This window comes from Taeniopygia guttata, chromosome 11, assembly GCF_048771995.1.
Source record: "Taeniopygia guttata chromosome 11, bTaeGut7.mat, whole genome shotgun sequence".
Taxonomy (NCBI): domain Eukaryota; kingdom Metazoa; phylum Chordata; class Aves; order Passeriformes; family Estrildidae; genus Taeniopygia; species Taeniopygia guttata.
In genome coordinates, this window is record NC_133036.1 from 10,140,010 (window position 1) to 10,156,615 (window position 16,606).

General features: G+C 58.9%; 1 protein-coding gene across 3 annotated transcripts in view; it reads right to left on the reverse strand.

The window, feature by feature from the left end:
- GSE1 (Gse1 coiled-coil protein) overlaps positions 1-16,606 on the reverse strand; it is a 104,538-nt gene that overhangs the window by 9,538 nt on the left and 78,394 nt on the right. For all 3 annotated transcript variants that reach the window (XM_030282224.4, XM_030282223.4, XM_030282225.4), the window contains 4 exons: positions 6,545-6,763; positions 1,928-2,127; positions 464-645; positions 133-330 (listed from right to left, as the gene is read on the reverse strand). In XM_030282224.4, coding sequence (XP_030138084.4) covers positions 133-330; positions 464-645; positions 1,928-2,127; positions 6,545-6,763 — 799 coding nt within the window. The remainder of the gene's footprint in view (positions 1-132; positions 331-463; positions 646-1,927; positions 2,128-6,544; positions 6,764-16,606) is intronic.

Here is a 16,606-nt window from a genome sequence, read left to right on the forward strand (position 1 = left end):
GGGGTGTCTTCTACTGGGAGAAAGGGATGGAGAGCCCCAAAATGCCCTCAGCGGGTCACGCTCCCACCTCCCAGCGCCCCAAAGCTCATCCAGCGGTACCTCCCAGGGATCCCAAGGCTCGGAGGTGCCCACCTGAAGGCAGGATGAGGGAAGGGGTGATGTGTCAGGTAGCTGGGGTGGTAGTAGGCGGCGGCGGTGGCCGGGTCGAGGCCGAGGGGTGGCAGGGAGGACATGCGGAGATCCTCGGCCGTGTGGTAGGGACGGAAGCTCCGCAGGTAATCCTCGGTCACCGCGCTGGGAGGCACCACGTGGTGGACCGGCCGCTGCAGGCTGGGGGGCAAGGAGATGGTCACCATCCCTCCCTGTCCCTCTGGGGGGGATGTCACCTCCCCCAGGTGGGACCAGAGCTGGCGGGGGACGCCCTCATCCTGCGACCGCTCCCGGCCGCTGCGAGCAAACTCACTTGAGAGGAGGGAAGCGGGAGTCCTGGACCACGGAGCTGGGGGGCAGCCCGAAGGAGTAGGGTGTCCCCAGGAGGTGGGAGGGCACAGTGGGACCCCCTGCCTTCTCCTGCACCAGGGGGGGCTCCGAGATGAGGCGCTCGCGGCCGGCGCTGCTGCTGCTGCCTCGTGACCCTGCTTCCTGCTGCAAGGCAAAGGGGCAGGAAAGCCACGATGAGCATCAGGGGACACACGGGGAAGCCCTGCTGTGGCACCACCCCAAGACCCTCAGTAGGTCCCCAGAGTGCCCTGGCAGGCAGCAGTACCCAGGGAAGGATTCATCCAGCAGGGCATCTCCTGAATCCAGGGTTTGGAAAGGCAGCTGGAAGGGTGGGAGGGTCTGAGAGGCTGCAGCGGGGGGCCCCAGTGGGAATGGAGGTACTGAAGCCAGGGCAGAGCTGAGGGCAAGACACCCATTACCTGCCTGGAGATTTATGGCTGTTTTGTTCCCCTGAGCTATTAATCATCCGGGGAGGAGTGACACGGCCGGAGGAAATCCAGCCAGCCTTTGATAAGGGCCGTAACCCAGGGGTCAGCCCGCAATCCCCCCGGCATCAGCACCCTCCCACAGCGCCTCAGCCGCTTCCCATCAGCTTCCACCCCCGGTGTCAGCACAAAGGTCACCCCCTCCAGCTGGGGAGGCACCCCTAGCAAGGGGGAACAACTTAGGGTGACACGACACCCCACAGGATCTGACAATTAATAGGGCGACCCCCCTCCCAGCAAGGCAAGTTTTGGTTTAAAACTTGTTATTTCTCATCGCACCTTCTCCATTTAGCAGCTCAGAAGGAGGAGGAGGATGGCAGCACCCACAGCATCCCCTACCCCAGCATCCCTCCCCACCCTATCCCATCCCATCCCTCCAGGGCAGGGCCAGCCCCAAGGTCACCACAAAGGGCCGGTGGCCTGCACAGAGCTCACTCTGCTCTAATTACCTCCTGGCTCTGCCAGACATCACCACGCTCAGTTAACCCCCACACCGGGGGGACACGGGCTGGGGAGCACCCCGACACCCCAGGCACCCCTCCGAGCTCCCGGGGATCACAGTTCTATTTATTTCCCCCCTCTGGCCCCCGGCGTTTCTCATCCCCTAGCCTCGCCTCTCTTTGTGTTTAATTAGTCTTTCCAAGTGGCATAATCCCCCCGGGAATCTGCTTGTAGCATGCAAGGAGAGGAGAACCACTAACGATGCTTCTTAATTAGCTGCTCTCCCCCCACCCCAACCCCTCCTCCTCCTCCTCTCCTTCCCTGCCCTCCCCTCCGGATGGGGATGGCGGCCTGGGGACGATGGCAGCAGGGGGACAATGGCAGGACACAGCAGGGAGGGGAAGGGACCAAACGTGGGCAGCCCAGTGACCCCTTGGGAGCCACGCAGAGTATCCCACACCCTCCATCCTTCAGGGGGCAGACCCCAAACACGGCCATACCTGCCTGCCCTCGCTCCTCCAGACCCCGTTGACCGTCTTGGTGGGGGCGATGGTGACGACGGGCGGCGTGCTGGGCACGCTGTGCCCCCCCGGGGGCACGATGATGGGGCCCATGGGGCCACGCTTGGGCGTGCTGGCGGGGGAGCTGTGGTTGGTGGCCGGTGAGGACACCGGGGACGACTCGCTGCTCAGGGAGGAGCCTGGGATTCAACCAGAAATTGAATAAGTTAGGAGAAGGGCAGTGAAGTGGATGAAAGCAGCCTCTGAAGGAGTGGGGCCATTGCTGACAGGATGCCCCACTGCAGGGAGCAGGGGTGGGGCACTGCGATGCACTCAGGGGGTTCAGCATCCTCCCAGACTCTCATGAGGTCCCCCATGTCCCACCCCAGAAGTTCCCAGTGGTGCTAAAGGCTCCACCTGGCACGGTGGGATGGGGCAGCCTCTTGTTCCCTCCTAACAGGGACTGGCAAACCCCCAGTCCCACAGAGCCCCCTGGCACAAGTGACACAACGTGATGCCAGCCCCAGACGGCCACAAGGCAAACCCAGAGACTCCTTAATCCAGCTGCAGGAGCTGTCACGGACAGGCCAGGGCCTCTGGAGACACTGGGATGAAGGAGTGACTCCCTGAAACCCTTGGGCAAAGCTTTGGTTTCATTTGCATAATACATCTGTACTTTAACTTATCCCCACCCCAGGGATGCTGGCCGTATTTCCAAAGGGAAAATAAAAACAGAGTGAAAGTGGAGAAAAGGAAAAGCAGAGAAATACAAATTCCACATTAGCGGGGGCACAGGGAGCCTGCTGTCTGCTGCATGGAACACTTCCCACTCCTCAAACCCACAAGGGCAGCCTGGGGGGCTCTGAAACCCCAAACTCTGCTGCCTCCATCCCACAGTGTGGGTCAGAGGGAGATTCCAGCAGGGATCAGCTGTTGGAGAGTGAGGAGTGGGCTATGGTCAGAGGATGAGCAGTGAGCAGGGCACGGAGAGAGGCCTGAGTGTGCAGAGTGTCTCATCACCTTCCCAGTGTGCAAGGCCGCTTCCCTGATCCCCTGAGCGTGTCCTGTGGGCATGGCAGGCACTCCCAGAGTGTGCCAGCAGCTCCTCACCTGCATCCTGCCTCATCCCCTTGCCCACCCCCAGAATGTGCCAGCAGCTCCTCACCTGCACACTGCACCCTGCCTCATCCCCTTGCCCACTCCTCAGGCCACACAACCCCAGGAGGGAGCTGGGAATGCCGGGGGAAGCAGGAGCATCCCTGGGCAGCGGGAGGGCTGCAGGGTGGGCAGGAAGGTGCAGAAGGAGGCTCTGCAGCTCTGTGTCTCTGTGGCCCTGTGGCCCTGTGTCTCTGTAGCTCTGTGTCCCTGTGGCTCTGTGGCCCTGTGACTCTGTGTCTCTGTGGCTCTGTGGCCCTGTGGCCCTGTGTCTCTGTAGCTCTGTGCCCCTGTGGCTCTGTGGCTCTGTGGCTCTGTGGCCCTGCAGCTCTGTGGCTCTGTGGCCTTGTGTCTCTGTGGCCCTGTGTCTCTGTGGCTCTGTGGCTCTGTTGGAAGGATGCTCAGCGAAGCAGAGGCCGAGCGGAGCATCCCGCTGCCGGCTGCCCTCCCTGATTAATTATTCCCGAGTCGCTCCGAATCGCTTTCATTTGAAGAGCAGCAAGGCTGGGGGAAGCAGAAAGGCTGTCCCCGACAAAGGAGGCCGATTTGACACCCACTGAAGTCTATCTTGTCAGCGCAAGGCCAACAACAATTAGCAGCCTAATCCCCTCTGAGCTGGGAAGCCATTACTCACCACGCGATAGCGTTAACAATCAATACCATCACAATGAGCCCGGCAATTAATGAAGCTAAAGTCTTACTTCAGAACCTTAATTCTCGCTGTGTGGCTTTAAACGGGAGGGTTTGTGATCGTTATAATTAACTGGTGGTATTCAGCCAGGAGTTAGTCAATGAAACTAATCTGGATTGGAGATGACAAGAGGCGCAGTGTGATGGTGTCACCTTTGTTTTCTGACCTCCCGCTTCCCCGCTCGGCGATAGCAGATTAGCAGCCCGGGCTGACAGGCAAATGTAATTAACAGCTGAGACCCTGACGGAGAACTGGGAAAAAAGAAGGGAAGGAGGGGTGGAATAAAACCCACCCTGCGGACAGCCCCGGGCAGGACAAGAGGCAGCAGCCCCCGGGCAGGCGGTGGCTTTGTGGGGTTTTGCTGGGAAGGGGTCAGGCAGGATGAGCCTTGGCAGCTTGGGATGCTGTGGAGCAGCAGGGTATCCCTAGGGATGTGCCAGCACACCTGTGAGCCCATAAAGATGGAAAAAAACCCAGTGATCCTGCACAGATCTGGCATCTGCCACAGCAGAGCATCTCCCGAGGTGGGAAGGGAAGCGAGCATCTCTCGTTGTGGGAAGTGGGTGAGGGTTTTAGGGAAAAGCAATTTGTTTCCTGGTGTTAAAAACCACAGCAAGGAGAAAAACCCCTTTCCCAACAGACACCCAAACCCACACAGATGAAAAAATCTCTGAGACAGGCCACTTGAGGCACCCAAATGGGCAAGGGAGGGGTTTTTGCAAACAAACTATGCAGGTGTTAAGGGGAAATCCAAAGGGAATGTGGTTGCTTCTCTCCAGTGCCACAAAATCCATGCCCAAACCTGCTGATGTCCCTTGGGACGGGCTGAGCAGCACAGGGAGGGCACAAGCTGTGGGGTGTGAGGGGGGAAAAAAAGCAAAATAATTCCCCAAACTCAATCAATCGCTCCGAAGGAAGCAGATGGGTTCCAGAGGAAGCAGCTGGGAAAAACCAGGAGCTTCCAGTGAGGATGAAGCATCACCAAGACCTGGTTCCCTCAGGGTTACTGGTTACCCACACGTTTCCTTAGGAGCAGCTGATGCTTCAGGTCATGGCTGTGCCAAAGACTTTTGGGCTGCAAGGAGGGTCTTGTAGGTGGTGCTTGCAAAAGGGATTTTCCAAAAAGAGCCTTGCAAAAGGGGTCTGGGGCAAAGGATTGTGCCAAAGGGGCCTTTTAGAAAGGGTCTTCCAAAAAGACTTTGCAAGAAACATCTTGCAAAGGGGTTGGGTGTGTTTTGCAGGGATTGAAGTGCCCAGGCTGTGGGCAATGATCCAAGGGGAGCACCCACTGATGCAAACAGCAGGGATAAAGATTATTTCATCCCAAATTAAAGACACCAGAAGTCTCCTGAAACACTTCCCAGCCTGGGGACTGGCTGCCTCCTCATCTGGGTGTGGAAGCCCTGGCAAATTCCCCCTGTCCCACGCTCCCTGTGGCAGGGGGGACCTCGGGGTGCTCTAGAAGCAGCTCACACCCCACATCCAAACAGAGAGGAGGGATGTGGGCAACAAGGGCTGGGCACGCCCTGGGGCTGCTCAGTTGGGAAATTCGGCCTGGGAAGTAGAAAATTTGGGGAACCTCTGGAAAAAGCAGCGTGGTGGGAGGGAGGAGGGCTGGTCCCTGCCATGCCGTGCTCTCCCAGGGTACAGTGAGCAATGCAGCACTCGGATTACTCCGGATGAGGCAGCCACTGGCAGAGCAAGAGGACACAGCCTCAAGCCATGTCAGGGAAGGTTTAGGTTGGTGTTGGAACTCAAAATGTCCCTCAGACATTTTCAGAAGTTCCAGGCCTTAGTCAAAAGCATTTTAAACCCTGGCAAGCAGCTGAAAACAGCTGTAATTTTAAGTTTGAACCATAGAATGAGTTACCAACTTTAAAGGTAGAACAAGCGGTCACAAAAGATTAGATAGTATAGTAAAAGCGTTACAAAATAAAGGAGAAAATTTTTTAGTATTGTACAGGGGGGTTTTAACACCTGTACAGAGGGGGTTTTACTTTGTACAGAGGGGTCAGGAGTTCTAAGATAGAAGAAAGTAAGCTAATCCTATTCTTCCTCCTTCTTCTTCCTTGCCTCCATGTTCTTAGTGATTAGTTTATAATATATGTAGATTAGTTTAGAATAGAAAAGCACCTTATAACATAAGTAGTAGATATTGAAGAAAAACTGTAAACATAAAACACATAATATATCATATAAAAGATAGCAGCAGCCCTGGGCAGGGAGAGAAAAAAAAAACACCAAACAGTGAGGATGTCAAGAATGTGTGTGTGTCTCTCCCTGGGCTGCTGGCCAAGCGGCCGCAGCCCGCGAAGACAATCTTTTAGATAATGAGCAATAAACTGCCTTGAGACCCAACAACAAGAAGCTGCAGAGTTTTTCTTTAAAAACACAGATTAGAAAAGAAACTTTACCACCACACAAAACCCCTAAACCAATCCCAGCGTTCTCACTGGTTGGATATTAGGAAAAAAATTTTCACTGGAAGAATAATTAAATACTGGAATTGTCTTCCTAGGGTGGTGGTGGAATCACCATCTCTGGATGTGTTTAAAAAAAGACTGGACACAGCACTTGGTGCTATAGTCTGGTTGTGGTGTTAGGGCACAGGTTGGACTTGATGATCTTGGAGGTCTCTTCCAACCTCGTTATTCTGTGATTCTGTGAAAACGCATTAATTGGGGAAATGGCAGGAAAACACCGGCTCCAGCTCCTGGGAAAGGCACCAGCGTTTGTCACCGCCCTGTCCCCATCCCTGTCCCTGTCCCCACCTCTGGGCTCCTCGGCTTGCTTGGCGAGCTTGCGGAGGGCGGCGGCGAAGCTGGAGGAAGGTGCTGCCTGGACGGACAAAGTGCTGCTGGCGGCGGGGCTGCCATTGGGGACGATGGAGCCGTTCAGGGGCGACGGGGTCAGGGGGCTGACGGTGGCGGTGGTGCGGGTGGCCGTGGAGAGCATTCCTAGGGACGGCGATTTCGGCTCATGGCTCATGCCTGCCGAGCAGAGAAAGCGGGGTTAGACACGTGGGGACAGGATCCTCAGTCTCCCCCAGGAGTGGGACCCCCAGCTCCTTTCCTCTCGTTCACCATCCCACCCCCAAATGCGCCCCGAGTTCGGGCAATGGGGGGGAATTGTGTCCCAGCGTTCCACAGTGCCGCTGAAGCCCAGGAGAATGGAGCAGGAGGGCTCAGCAGAGCTCTGCAAGAACAGACAGGGAGTTTTGGGGGACTTCAGCATCCTGATGCAGGTGGTGGGGAGAGGTGCAGTCCCCCTGACTCGTGTGGTGCTGCCAAAACCCAAAGCACCACTGCTGCGCCCCTTATTGCCAGTACTGCACCCCAAATCCAGCCACTGCACACTCAAATCCCCACCACTGTACCCCTAAATCTGCAATATTGCATCCCTGGATTCCCAGCGCTGCACGCCACTGCTGCATCCCTGGATTAACAATATTTCATCCCAGGATATTCAGCAGTGCACCCTCAAATCCCCAATAACACATCCTCGGACCCCCAGAACTGCACCCTTAAATCCGCAGCATTGCACCCCCCAAATTCGCACTGCTGCATCCCTGGATTAACAATATTTCATCCCAGGATATTCAGCAGTGCACCCTCAAATCCCCAATAACACATCCCTGGACCCCCAGAACTGCACCCTTAAATCCACAGCACTGCACCCCCCAAATTCCCACTGCTGCATCCCTGGATTAACAATATTTCATCCCAGGATATTCAGCAGTGCACCCTCAAATCCCCCATAACACATCCCTGGACCCCCAGAACTGCACCCTTAAATCCCCAGCACCCCCCAAAACCCCAAGACTGCATCCCTGGATCGCCAGCACTGCATGCCCAAATCCCCAGCACTGCACCCCCAGCTCCCCACACTGCCCCTACAAATCCTCACGCCCCAAATCCCCACCACTGCACCCCGAAGTACCGAGGTCCTAAAGGGCACAGTGACCCCAAAAGCGAGGCTCAGGTGCTGAGCAGCAGGGCGCAGCCCTCCCCGATCCCCCCCAGCTGTCACACCAATTGCTCCAGGGCTCTCCACCTCCCAAAACAGCAACTGCTGATGTCAGGGCCCTTAAAATAGACTTCACCCAGCAGCTTCATTAACACCAGCCTAAAATTAGCCGGGCTCCCAGGTGGGCAGGAGGACTGGGAGGGGGGGATGTTGGGGCAGCCCCCAACTCCCAGCAGGCCTGGAGGCAGCTGGAGGCATTGAACACCTGGAGCATCCGCTGCAGAGGGTGGCTGGAGCATCCCCGGAGCATCCCTCGGCAGCGGATGGCCAGGGAGGAGCCGGGGGGGCACGGGGGGCACTCAGCGTTGATTAATCTTTGCCCCCCGGCCCCAGGAGAGGCGGCGGCGCGCTCCCCTCTGCCCTCATTATACAAGCATTTATTAACTCCGGTGCTCTCAGCCATTGACTGCCGCCTTGTCGACACGCTCGGCTCATGTAAATTCATTACCAGAACAGCTGGGAAGCCAAACCAGCCACGCCAGCCTGGCCCCGGCACCCCCAGGCTCTGCGCTGGCACCCCCGGGCTCTGCTGCAGCCCCGGGTGAGGGCTCGGTGCCCCCCCGAGAGAGCGAGGCACCGGGATGTGCCTGCAGCACCAGGTGCCCACGCACCATCCAAAGGGGACACGGCGCTCCAGGCACAGCCTGCAGCTCCCGTGCACCTCCTGAGCACTGCCCCGCATCCCCCAGGCACTGCCCCACCTTCCCTGGACACTGCCTGGCATCCCCTTGGCACAGCCCTGCATCCCCAGGCACTGCCCCACACCCACCAGGCACAATCCTGCATCCCCTTGGCACAATCCTGCATCCTCCCAGCACTGCCCCACATCCACCAGACACAATCCTGCATCCCCAGGCACTGCCTGGCATCCCCTTGGCACAGCCCTGCATCCCCAGGCACAATCCTGCATCCTCCCAGCACTGCCCCACATCCACCAGGCACAATCCTGCATCCCCAGGCACTGCCTGGCATCCCCCTGGCACAGCCCTACATCCCCAGGCACTGCTTGGCATCCCCCTGGCACAGCCCTACATCCCCAGGCACTGCCTGGCATCCCCTTGGCACAGCCCTGCATTCCCCAGGCACTGCCCCACATCCCCCAAGCACTGCCCCACATCCACCAGGCACAGCCCTGCATCCCCAGGCACTGCCCCACATCCCCCAGGCACTGCCCCATATCCACCAGGCACAACCCTGCATCCCCAGGCACTGCCCCACATCCAACAGGCACAATCCTGCATCCCCTTGGCACAATCCTACAACCCCAGGCGCTGCCTGGCATCCCCTTGGCACAACCCTGCATCCTCCCAGCATTGCCCCACAGCGTCCAAGCACAGCCCCAAACACTTCCCAGTGCCCCCCAGTTCCTCCCAACCTATTAACCCAAACATAACCCCCACTTCCAGCCCCAGCCAGGCCTGGAGACATTTCTCCAACCATCAGCAGGGACCAGTGAGCTGGCACACGGGCAGGGCATCACCCGTGTGATGCTCAGCTGATCCCCACGGCCCCAAACGCCTCCTGGCCAGCTCCTGATGCCAGTGGGATTTGCCAGGCCAGCACTGGGCAGCCAGGAGCAGGTCAGGAGCCGGGGCAGTGTGTGGGGAGCTCGCCTGTGCCCCGGGCTGAGCTGTGCCGCTGCCCCAAACCAGTTCTGCCGCTCCCTCCCGGTGATAAAATCGGCGCCTCCGTTGGCGTCCGTCTGTCCGGGCGTCCCTGCGCTGCTCTGTGGGACAGCTGCCAGCTGGGGAAACTGAGGCACGGAGAGCTGGCTGGGTGGGAGCATCCACACGGGGATGGGATGGGATGGGATGTGGGGTTGCCATGCTGTGTACCCCCCACATCCCTCCGGCACACCATCGCCAGCACGGCGTGGGTGCCACTCACCCCTGCGGGTGGCTGGGGACGCCGTGACGCCCCACGGTGAGGTGGGGCCCCCCCAGCTCTGCCCCTCCCAGCAGGCAGAAAAACAGGTCAAGTTTGGTGCCTGGAGCAGCCCGGGGTCATGGCAGCGGTTGCCTCACCAGGGCGGGGAGATGAACCCCAAAACGGGACAGGCTGTCCCTCCAGTGTCCCCAGCCCTGTGTGGGTACAGGGCTGCCACTCCCATGTACCCCTCCCTGGGAAACTGAGGCCTGAACCCCACACACCAAGGCAGGGGGGCTGTGGGGGGCCTCAGGACAGTGGGGAGGTTGGGGAGCGGGAGCAGGCGATGTGTCACCCTGTCCCTGTCCCTCCCACAGCATGTGCCCGGGCACAGCAGTACAGGGAGCGTCTGGCATTCCCGGTGCCCGCTGGCTGCCTGCCCGTGGGAGCAGCAGCAGCAGGAGGAGGAGGAGGAGGAGGAGGATGAGGCGCAGGGATGATGGCGGGGTCGCTGCCACGCTCCCCTCGCCCTTCCCGCAGCGCCACACGGGGCTGGCATCTCCCATCCCCGGCGGCACAGGAGCCCCCCCGAGCCCCCGCAGCCCCGGCTCAGGGCTGGGAGCCGGGAGCTGGGAGCGTGCCATGTTCTCTCCATCTGCTCCTGATGATGCTGGCGGGTTTTTTGGCAGCGGGAGCCTCCTCCGGCAGCGAGAGCAGAACCAGTCTGGCTGCCTGGTGGGGCTGGAGACAAATAAAACCCCTTGGCAGCCGCTGTGGGCAGGCAGGAGCGGGCAGAGGGGCAGGGATGGGCTCCCAGCACCCTGAAATCCCCGGGCACGGGGTACCACCGTCGGGAAATGGGAAGTGGGCAGGTTCAGCACCTTGGCTCCTGCTTGCCCCCTTCCCAGCACCTTGAAAGGCCTCTAATGAGCGTGGAGTGCCCTTGGGAGCAGATTGCCATTGAACTCGACCTGCACCAGCCGCCCGCTCTCACAGCAGCTATTTTGAGCTGCCGGGCTCCCAAGTGCTGGAACTAATAATTTATTACCAAATACGATCAGGCAGCAGCTCCAGCCCCTGGCAAATGGAGCGGAAAAAAACCCAGTGCGGCGGGAAGCCGAGGGAGTGGGGAGAGACGAGAGCATCCTTCATCCTCCTCCTCCTCCTCCCCAGGGAGGGATCCGCACCCACCCCGCAGCTGGGCCGGAGCCCACTTGGCCAAACCCTCTGGAAGGGCTCACTGCTCGCTGCTGATGGTCCCCCCCGAGGGATCTGGGGTGATGAGGTTCCCCCTCAGCCTTTCCCCCCCTCTCTCAGCGCCTCTGCTCCCGCTCCGGAGCCGCATCCAGCTGCACGCTCGGAGCAGGAACAGCTGCTCCGCATGGATTTTCAATGCTAATGGCCTCGCATTGGCAGCCCCCCTTCCCTCTCTGCCTGAGCGCAGCGGGCAGAGCCCCAGCACGGAGGGCAGGGGGCCAGGGCCAGCGCGTGCCTGGCGTCACCCTGTCACACACCCTGCCACCCCCTGGCGCAGGGGACAGGCAGAGGTGACCAGCTCCTCTCCCGGTGATGCCCTGCACGTTTCCACCCCTCATTAGAGCGGTGCACCTCCAACATGCTCCATTAATTAATTAATTGATCGATCCCAGCCTGTGCTCCTGCCCTCTCTCCCCACTTCCCAGCACACAGCTGAAACCAGGGGAGGTGACCAGGCTTGGTGTCCCCAGGAGATGCAGGCACAGCCTCTGTCCAATTTTAGGGCACTCATGGAGAACCCAGGGCCCATCTGGGAACACCCCCCATCCCCTTGGCGGGGCCTGGATGGGTTGCCCACGGTGAGGAGCACCTTGGCTGGGATTTGGGGCTCCCCGTGGAGCCTGGCACGGCACCGAGCACCCGGCACCATCACCCGGCTGGGCCTGCATCGATCACTCCTCCATGGACCATTGATCTGGCAAACGACAACAAGCAAAGTAATCAGAGCTCGTTTGGAGGGCGCGGCGCAGGGGATGCGGCGGTGCCGGGTGGTTTCTCTCCCTTCCCCACCTTCCTTCCCGTGCCCAGCCAAGCAGCCCTGGGAGCCTTTTCAGCCCTCAGGAAATCCAGCCAGGGAAAGATTTACTTTAAAGCAACTTTCTCCCTTGTTTCTGCCCTGTTTTGAAGCTGGGAGCTTGGGAAATCAAGCCCCCGTGCCCCAAGGGTGCTGCTGGGCCCTGAACTCCCCTCTGCAGCTTCAGGGTTGGGTTGGCAGCTCCTCTTGGCTCCTGATGCCCAGATCCAAGTGCCAGCTGCGTGCTGAGGATCCCTCTGCTGTGGGGGGAGTGGGGTACAACCCTCACCCCTTCACACCGGTGTCTTCTGGGGCTCAGTGCCTCTGTGGGGCACTGGGCACTCCATGGGGCTGCCAGGCATTGCCTGGGAGAGACTGGGCATTGCACTGGGATGCTGGGAATTGCCTGGAGAAGAGATTTGGGAATTGCTCTGGGATGCTGGGAATTGCCTGGCAGAGACTGGGCATTGCACTGGGATGCTGGGAATTGCCTGGAGGAGATTTGGGAATTGCACTGGGAATGCTGGGTATGGTCGGAGAGAGAGCTGGGCACTGCCCTGCTGGGCACCTAATGGCCCTGCCAGGAACTCCACAGTGGCATTAAATGGTGCCACTGGGCACTCCCCAGTGCCACCGAGCCTCGCACAGCGGCACTGGGCACTCCCAGATGCCACAGGGCACTGCACGGTGGCACCGGGCATTCCACAGAGCCACCCCTGGGTCGGAGCCAGGCACCTGGAGGTGCTGCCAAAACTCAGCACGATGCTCCCAGCCACGGCACAGCCCGAGAGGGGGCAATGCCTGGCACACCCAGGTTGCCCTCCCATGCCCACACACCCGTGCCCCCACGTCCCCAGGCTGGCGCAGGCGTGCAGCAGCAGCAGCAGCGCATTGTTTTGGGCGCAGGATCCCTTGCCCAGCAGATGGCAGGTATAACAAAGCAGCTTGCTGCGGCCAAGCCAATTATTTATCTAATTATGATTTACCACTTAACCACATGATCTTTCTGCAGAGTTGTAGGCAATTAAAACCAGGGTGATTATGTGGATTATGCAAATCGGCTGGAGCCGAGCGAATAAAATTGGAGATTAGAGTTTCACGCAGGCTGGATCTTGCATGGAGCAGGTCCTGGAGGGGCAGGGGCAGGGCAGGGGGTGTGCAGAGAGGGGCAGGGGAGTGCAGAGAGGGGCAGGAGGAGTGCAGAGAGGGGCAAGGGGAGTGCAGAGAGGGGCAGGGGAGTGCAGAGAGGGGCAGGGGAGTGCAGAGAGGGGCAGGGGGTGCTGGCAGGGTGGGAAGCCAGGACTCAGCCAAGGAAAGGGGTTGCAGGACACAGCTGGGAAGTGCCAGGACAAGGTGAGCAGATCCCTCGTGCCACCCCCTCTGCAGCACTGGGGACACAGCCAAAAACTGCCCCCAAAATGGGATGGGCGCCCTGCTGCTGGTGGGTGATTCTGCTGGCATCAGGGACCCCCCCAGCATCCACCCCAAAAAGCTGAGAGGGGTTCCACAGCCCCCATCCCTTACCCCATCCACGGGGCAGCTCATGCCAGGCAATTAATAACAGGTATTAATAACGAGTACTAATAACGGGCATTAATAACAAGCATTAATAAGGAGCATTAATAACGCCGCCTGGCAGATTACGCCGCCCGCCCGGCTTGATATGAGATTTATGGATGGCGCAAAGTCCGGAAATACAGGAGTATTAATGGTAATTCCTCGTGTCCTAGCAAAGGTCACAGGCAATCTCCATCAATCCCGCTGCAGAACGGGGGCTCCGGGCAGGATGGGGGGGTCCAGGCAGGATGGGGGTCCCCCCTTCACCCCCAGGATCCCCCAGCAGTTTCTGGTGGTGCAGATGGCCCAGCACGGCCCAGAGAGCGCAGGTTTTACCTTGGGATAAGAAATTATCCCTGGCAAACAGAGAATTTGATGTGTGGATTTTCATTTTCCCAACACCAGCGCCATCTGCTCCCCATCGGTGCCCCACGTTTTGGGCTATGAGGTGTTGTGGAGGTCTTGGGTTCCTCCAAGGCTGGGAGCACCTCCAGTGGCACCAGGGCTGCCTTGATGGGTGTTTCCCACAATAAAAAACGAGGAATGTTTGAAGGAGCAGAGATGTCCCCAGAGACAGACTCTGCTGGGGATGGGGACACGCTGCCAGCACTGGTGGGACAGATCCAGCACACTCCTCACGGCAAGGAAGATCAACCAAAACCTCAGCAAGGGGAGCGACCCCTCTTCTCTTCCCATGCTGGGATTTAGGGTGATTAATACCAGTGATCCCAGTGCTGGGAAGGCCAGCCCGTGCCCCCATGAGCAGCATCTTTCCTTTTCGCCTACAGTAATCCTCAGCCTTTCGAGCAAATTATTAAAATTCACTTATATTTAATCTGCCTGCTGGAATTAATTGAATTTTTACGCTTGGCAAATGTCAGTGGGTGCACGCTGCCTCCCAACGGGGACCCTGCTGCAGGTGCAGCGGGCAGAGCCCTCGGCTCTCATCCCTCCCCAGGGATAAATCCCACCCTGGAGCAGGGGACAGCGTGCCCACAGGCACGGGTAGTAGAATGCCAGCACCTCCCAGCTCTGCAGGAATGCTCAGTGACACCATGCATGCATCCCCCAAACCCCCCTGAGGAGGGAAGCTCCCCAAATCCCACGGGATTCCCACCATGGTGCCTTTGGAGAGCCCCACTCTCCCTTCCCACACCAGTGCCAGAGATGCCAGCGCCCTGCCTAGCATTGCAGCCACCCTCTGGGTGATGAGAGCCTTCCTCCCCTCCCCATCCTCCTCCTCACAAATTGCCAAAGCATCTGATTTGCCCGCTGGGAAGGCCGAGGGAAAAGAGGCTCTATTTTGCCGGTAATAAGCCCTCCAGACAAAGGCGGGATGAGCCATTCAGCGCCGGGAAGGGGGAAGGGTCCGGAGCGGTGCCAGGGGCTTGGGGAAGCCAGAAATTGTCTCCCTGTCGGGGGATCCAGCTCTGGGACACACACACAGCACGGGACACTCACCCCAGCATGACCCCGGGGTGATGCCGAGCTCCTGGATGGCACACAGGGCGCTGGGGACACTCCAGCCTTGAGAAATGACAGCAAATCCCAAAGCCTGGTGGCCTCAATCCCTGTCACCCCTGGGAACAGCCCCATTACCCTGCTCAGGGATGCTCCTCTCCCCACCACCATGGATGCAGAAGTTCATGGGCGACCGTGGAGTTCACGGGCAGCAGGAACCACGGGGGACCCGTGGGCAACTTCCAAACTTGACTGGCGCTTGCCCCCCTCCACCGCCCGCCCGGGATTATCATAAATTAAGACGTAATTACTCCATGGAAATTTACAGCACAAAGCTGCGGCGCTAACAAGTGTGTGTTTGGCGGCACCGGGGGGAGATACAAAGCGCTATTGTCTGGCAGGCGCCAAAAAAAAGCTGCTGTGCCCCCAAAACCCACACATCCCGGGGACAGGGATGAGGGTGGGGATGGTGATGGAGCCACACCACGGTGGCAGCGCAGGGAACCAGGTTTGTTTGATGCAGAGCTCCAAAAAGAGGGTCCCAGCAGGGAGGGCTGGGTGAAGGGTGCCCAGGGTGATGATGGGTGCCCTCCAAGCAGGTGCCATGGCTCTGCTCCCCGACAAAGACATCTCCTTTATTCCCTCAAATAACTCTCAGCTCCCAGCCGTGGGTGCTGCACCCAGCAGAACATCACCTCTAACGCCTTCTGCCCAACTCCAGCACACACAGGGTTAAAATGAAACCCCCTGGGGACCTGGAAAGAGGGGGGGACACATGAAGAACAGCGCCAGCGCTGGCGTGTGTCCCCCCCACCGCCCCCAGCCCCGTGCTGCCACATTCCCCCAGCTGTCACACGCATTAAAAAATAATAATCATCAACGTGGCAAAAAAACCAAAACAAAAACAAAAAACAAACAAAAAAACCCAAAAAAAAAACAACCAAAAAAACCCAAACCAACAAAACCAACCAACAACCAAACCCAACAAAACAGTGGGAAAATATTCAGGCGGCTAAAACAAATCCAGCAATAAAGGAGCTGGGATCCTCGGAAAGCTGGCTGTGCAATTAAGCAGTTTTCTGCTGTACGCCGATAATCACCTAATTATACTATTAATGACAGTTCAACCTGCTCTGAAATAAAAGGACATTCTTCCATAACAGGATGCCAGCTGTTTGTTACAGATGTCAAACATCTTTAAAGCATTATTATTAAAAGAAGGGGGGAAGGAGGAAGCTTGGGGATGCTGAAGCACAGCCGTCTTTCCCCCTCAGAGCATCTTGCAAGGGATGAGGGGGGGGTTTGGAGTGTCACCCCCACTTTGAATCTGGGATCTGGGAGAAGAATTTGTCAGAGGGGTTTTTTCAGCGGGGTTTGGAGTCATAAATCCCCCACGTCGGGCTGGCGGCGAGAAGTGCCTGGGCTTAATTAAGCGCAGCGATTGGGAAATAAAAGTTAAAAATCAGTCATAAAATTAGAGGGAGGGGATGCTCCCGCTGCCAGGCTCGGGGCAGGGCTGGCCCCGCTCCCCCCACGGCTGCCACCGGCGGTGCCCGTGCACGTGCCGCGCCGCCGTGCCAAGGAGCATCCCGGCAGGTGCCGGCAGCCGGTGCCAAGGCGAGGGAAAAGGGGGGCACACGCCGGAGAGAAAGGCAGCACCTGCTCCCCCTCAAAACCCCGCGCTGCGGTTGGGGGGTTTGGAGGTGAGCGGTGCCCGCTGCTGCACCCCCGGGGTTTGGGTGGTGGGGGTGCCCCCGAATCGCCAGCCAAATTCCCCCCGGGGTGATTCCACCTCTCCCCCGGCAGCTCCGTGCTGGCACAGCCGTTCCTGGGGAGCAGCCGGGTGCCCACCCGCCCTGGGGTGATGCCAATG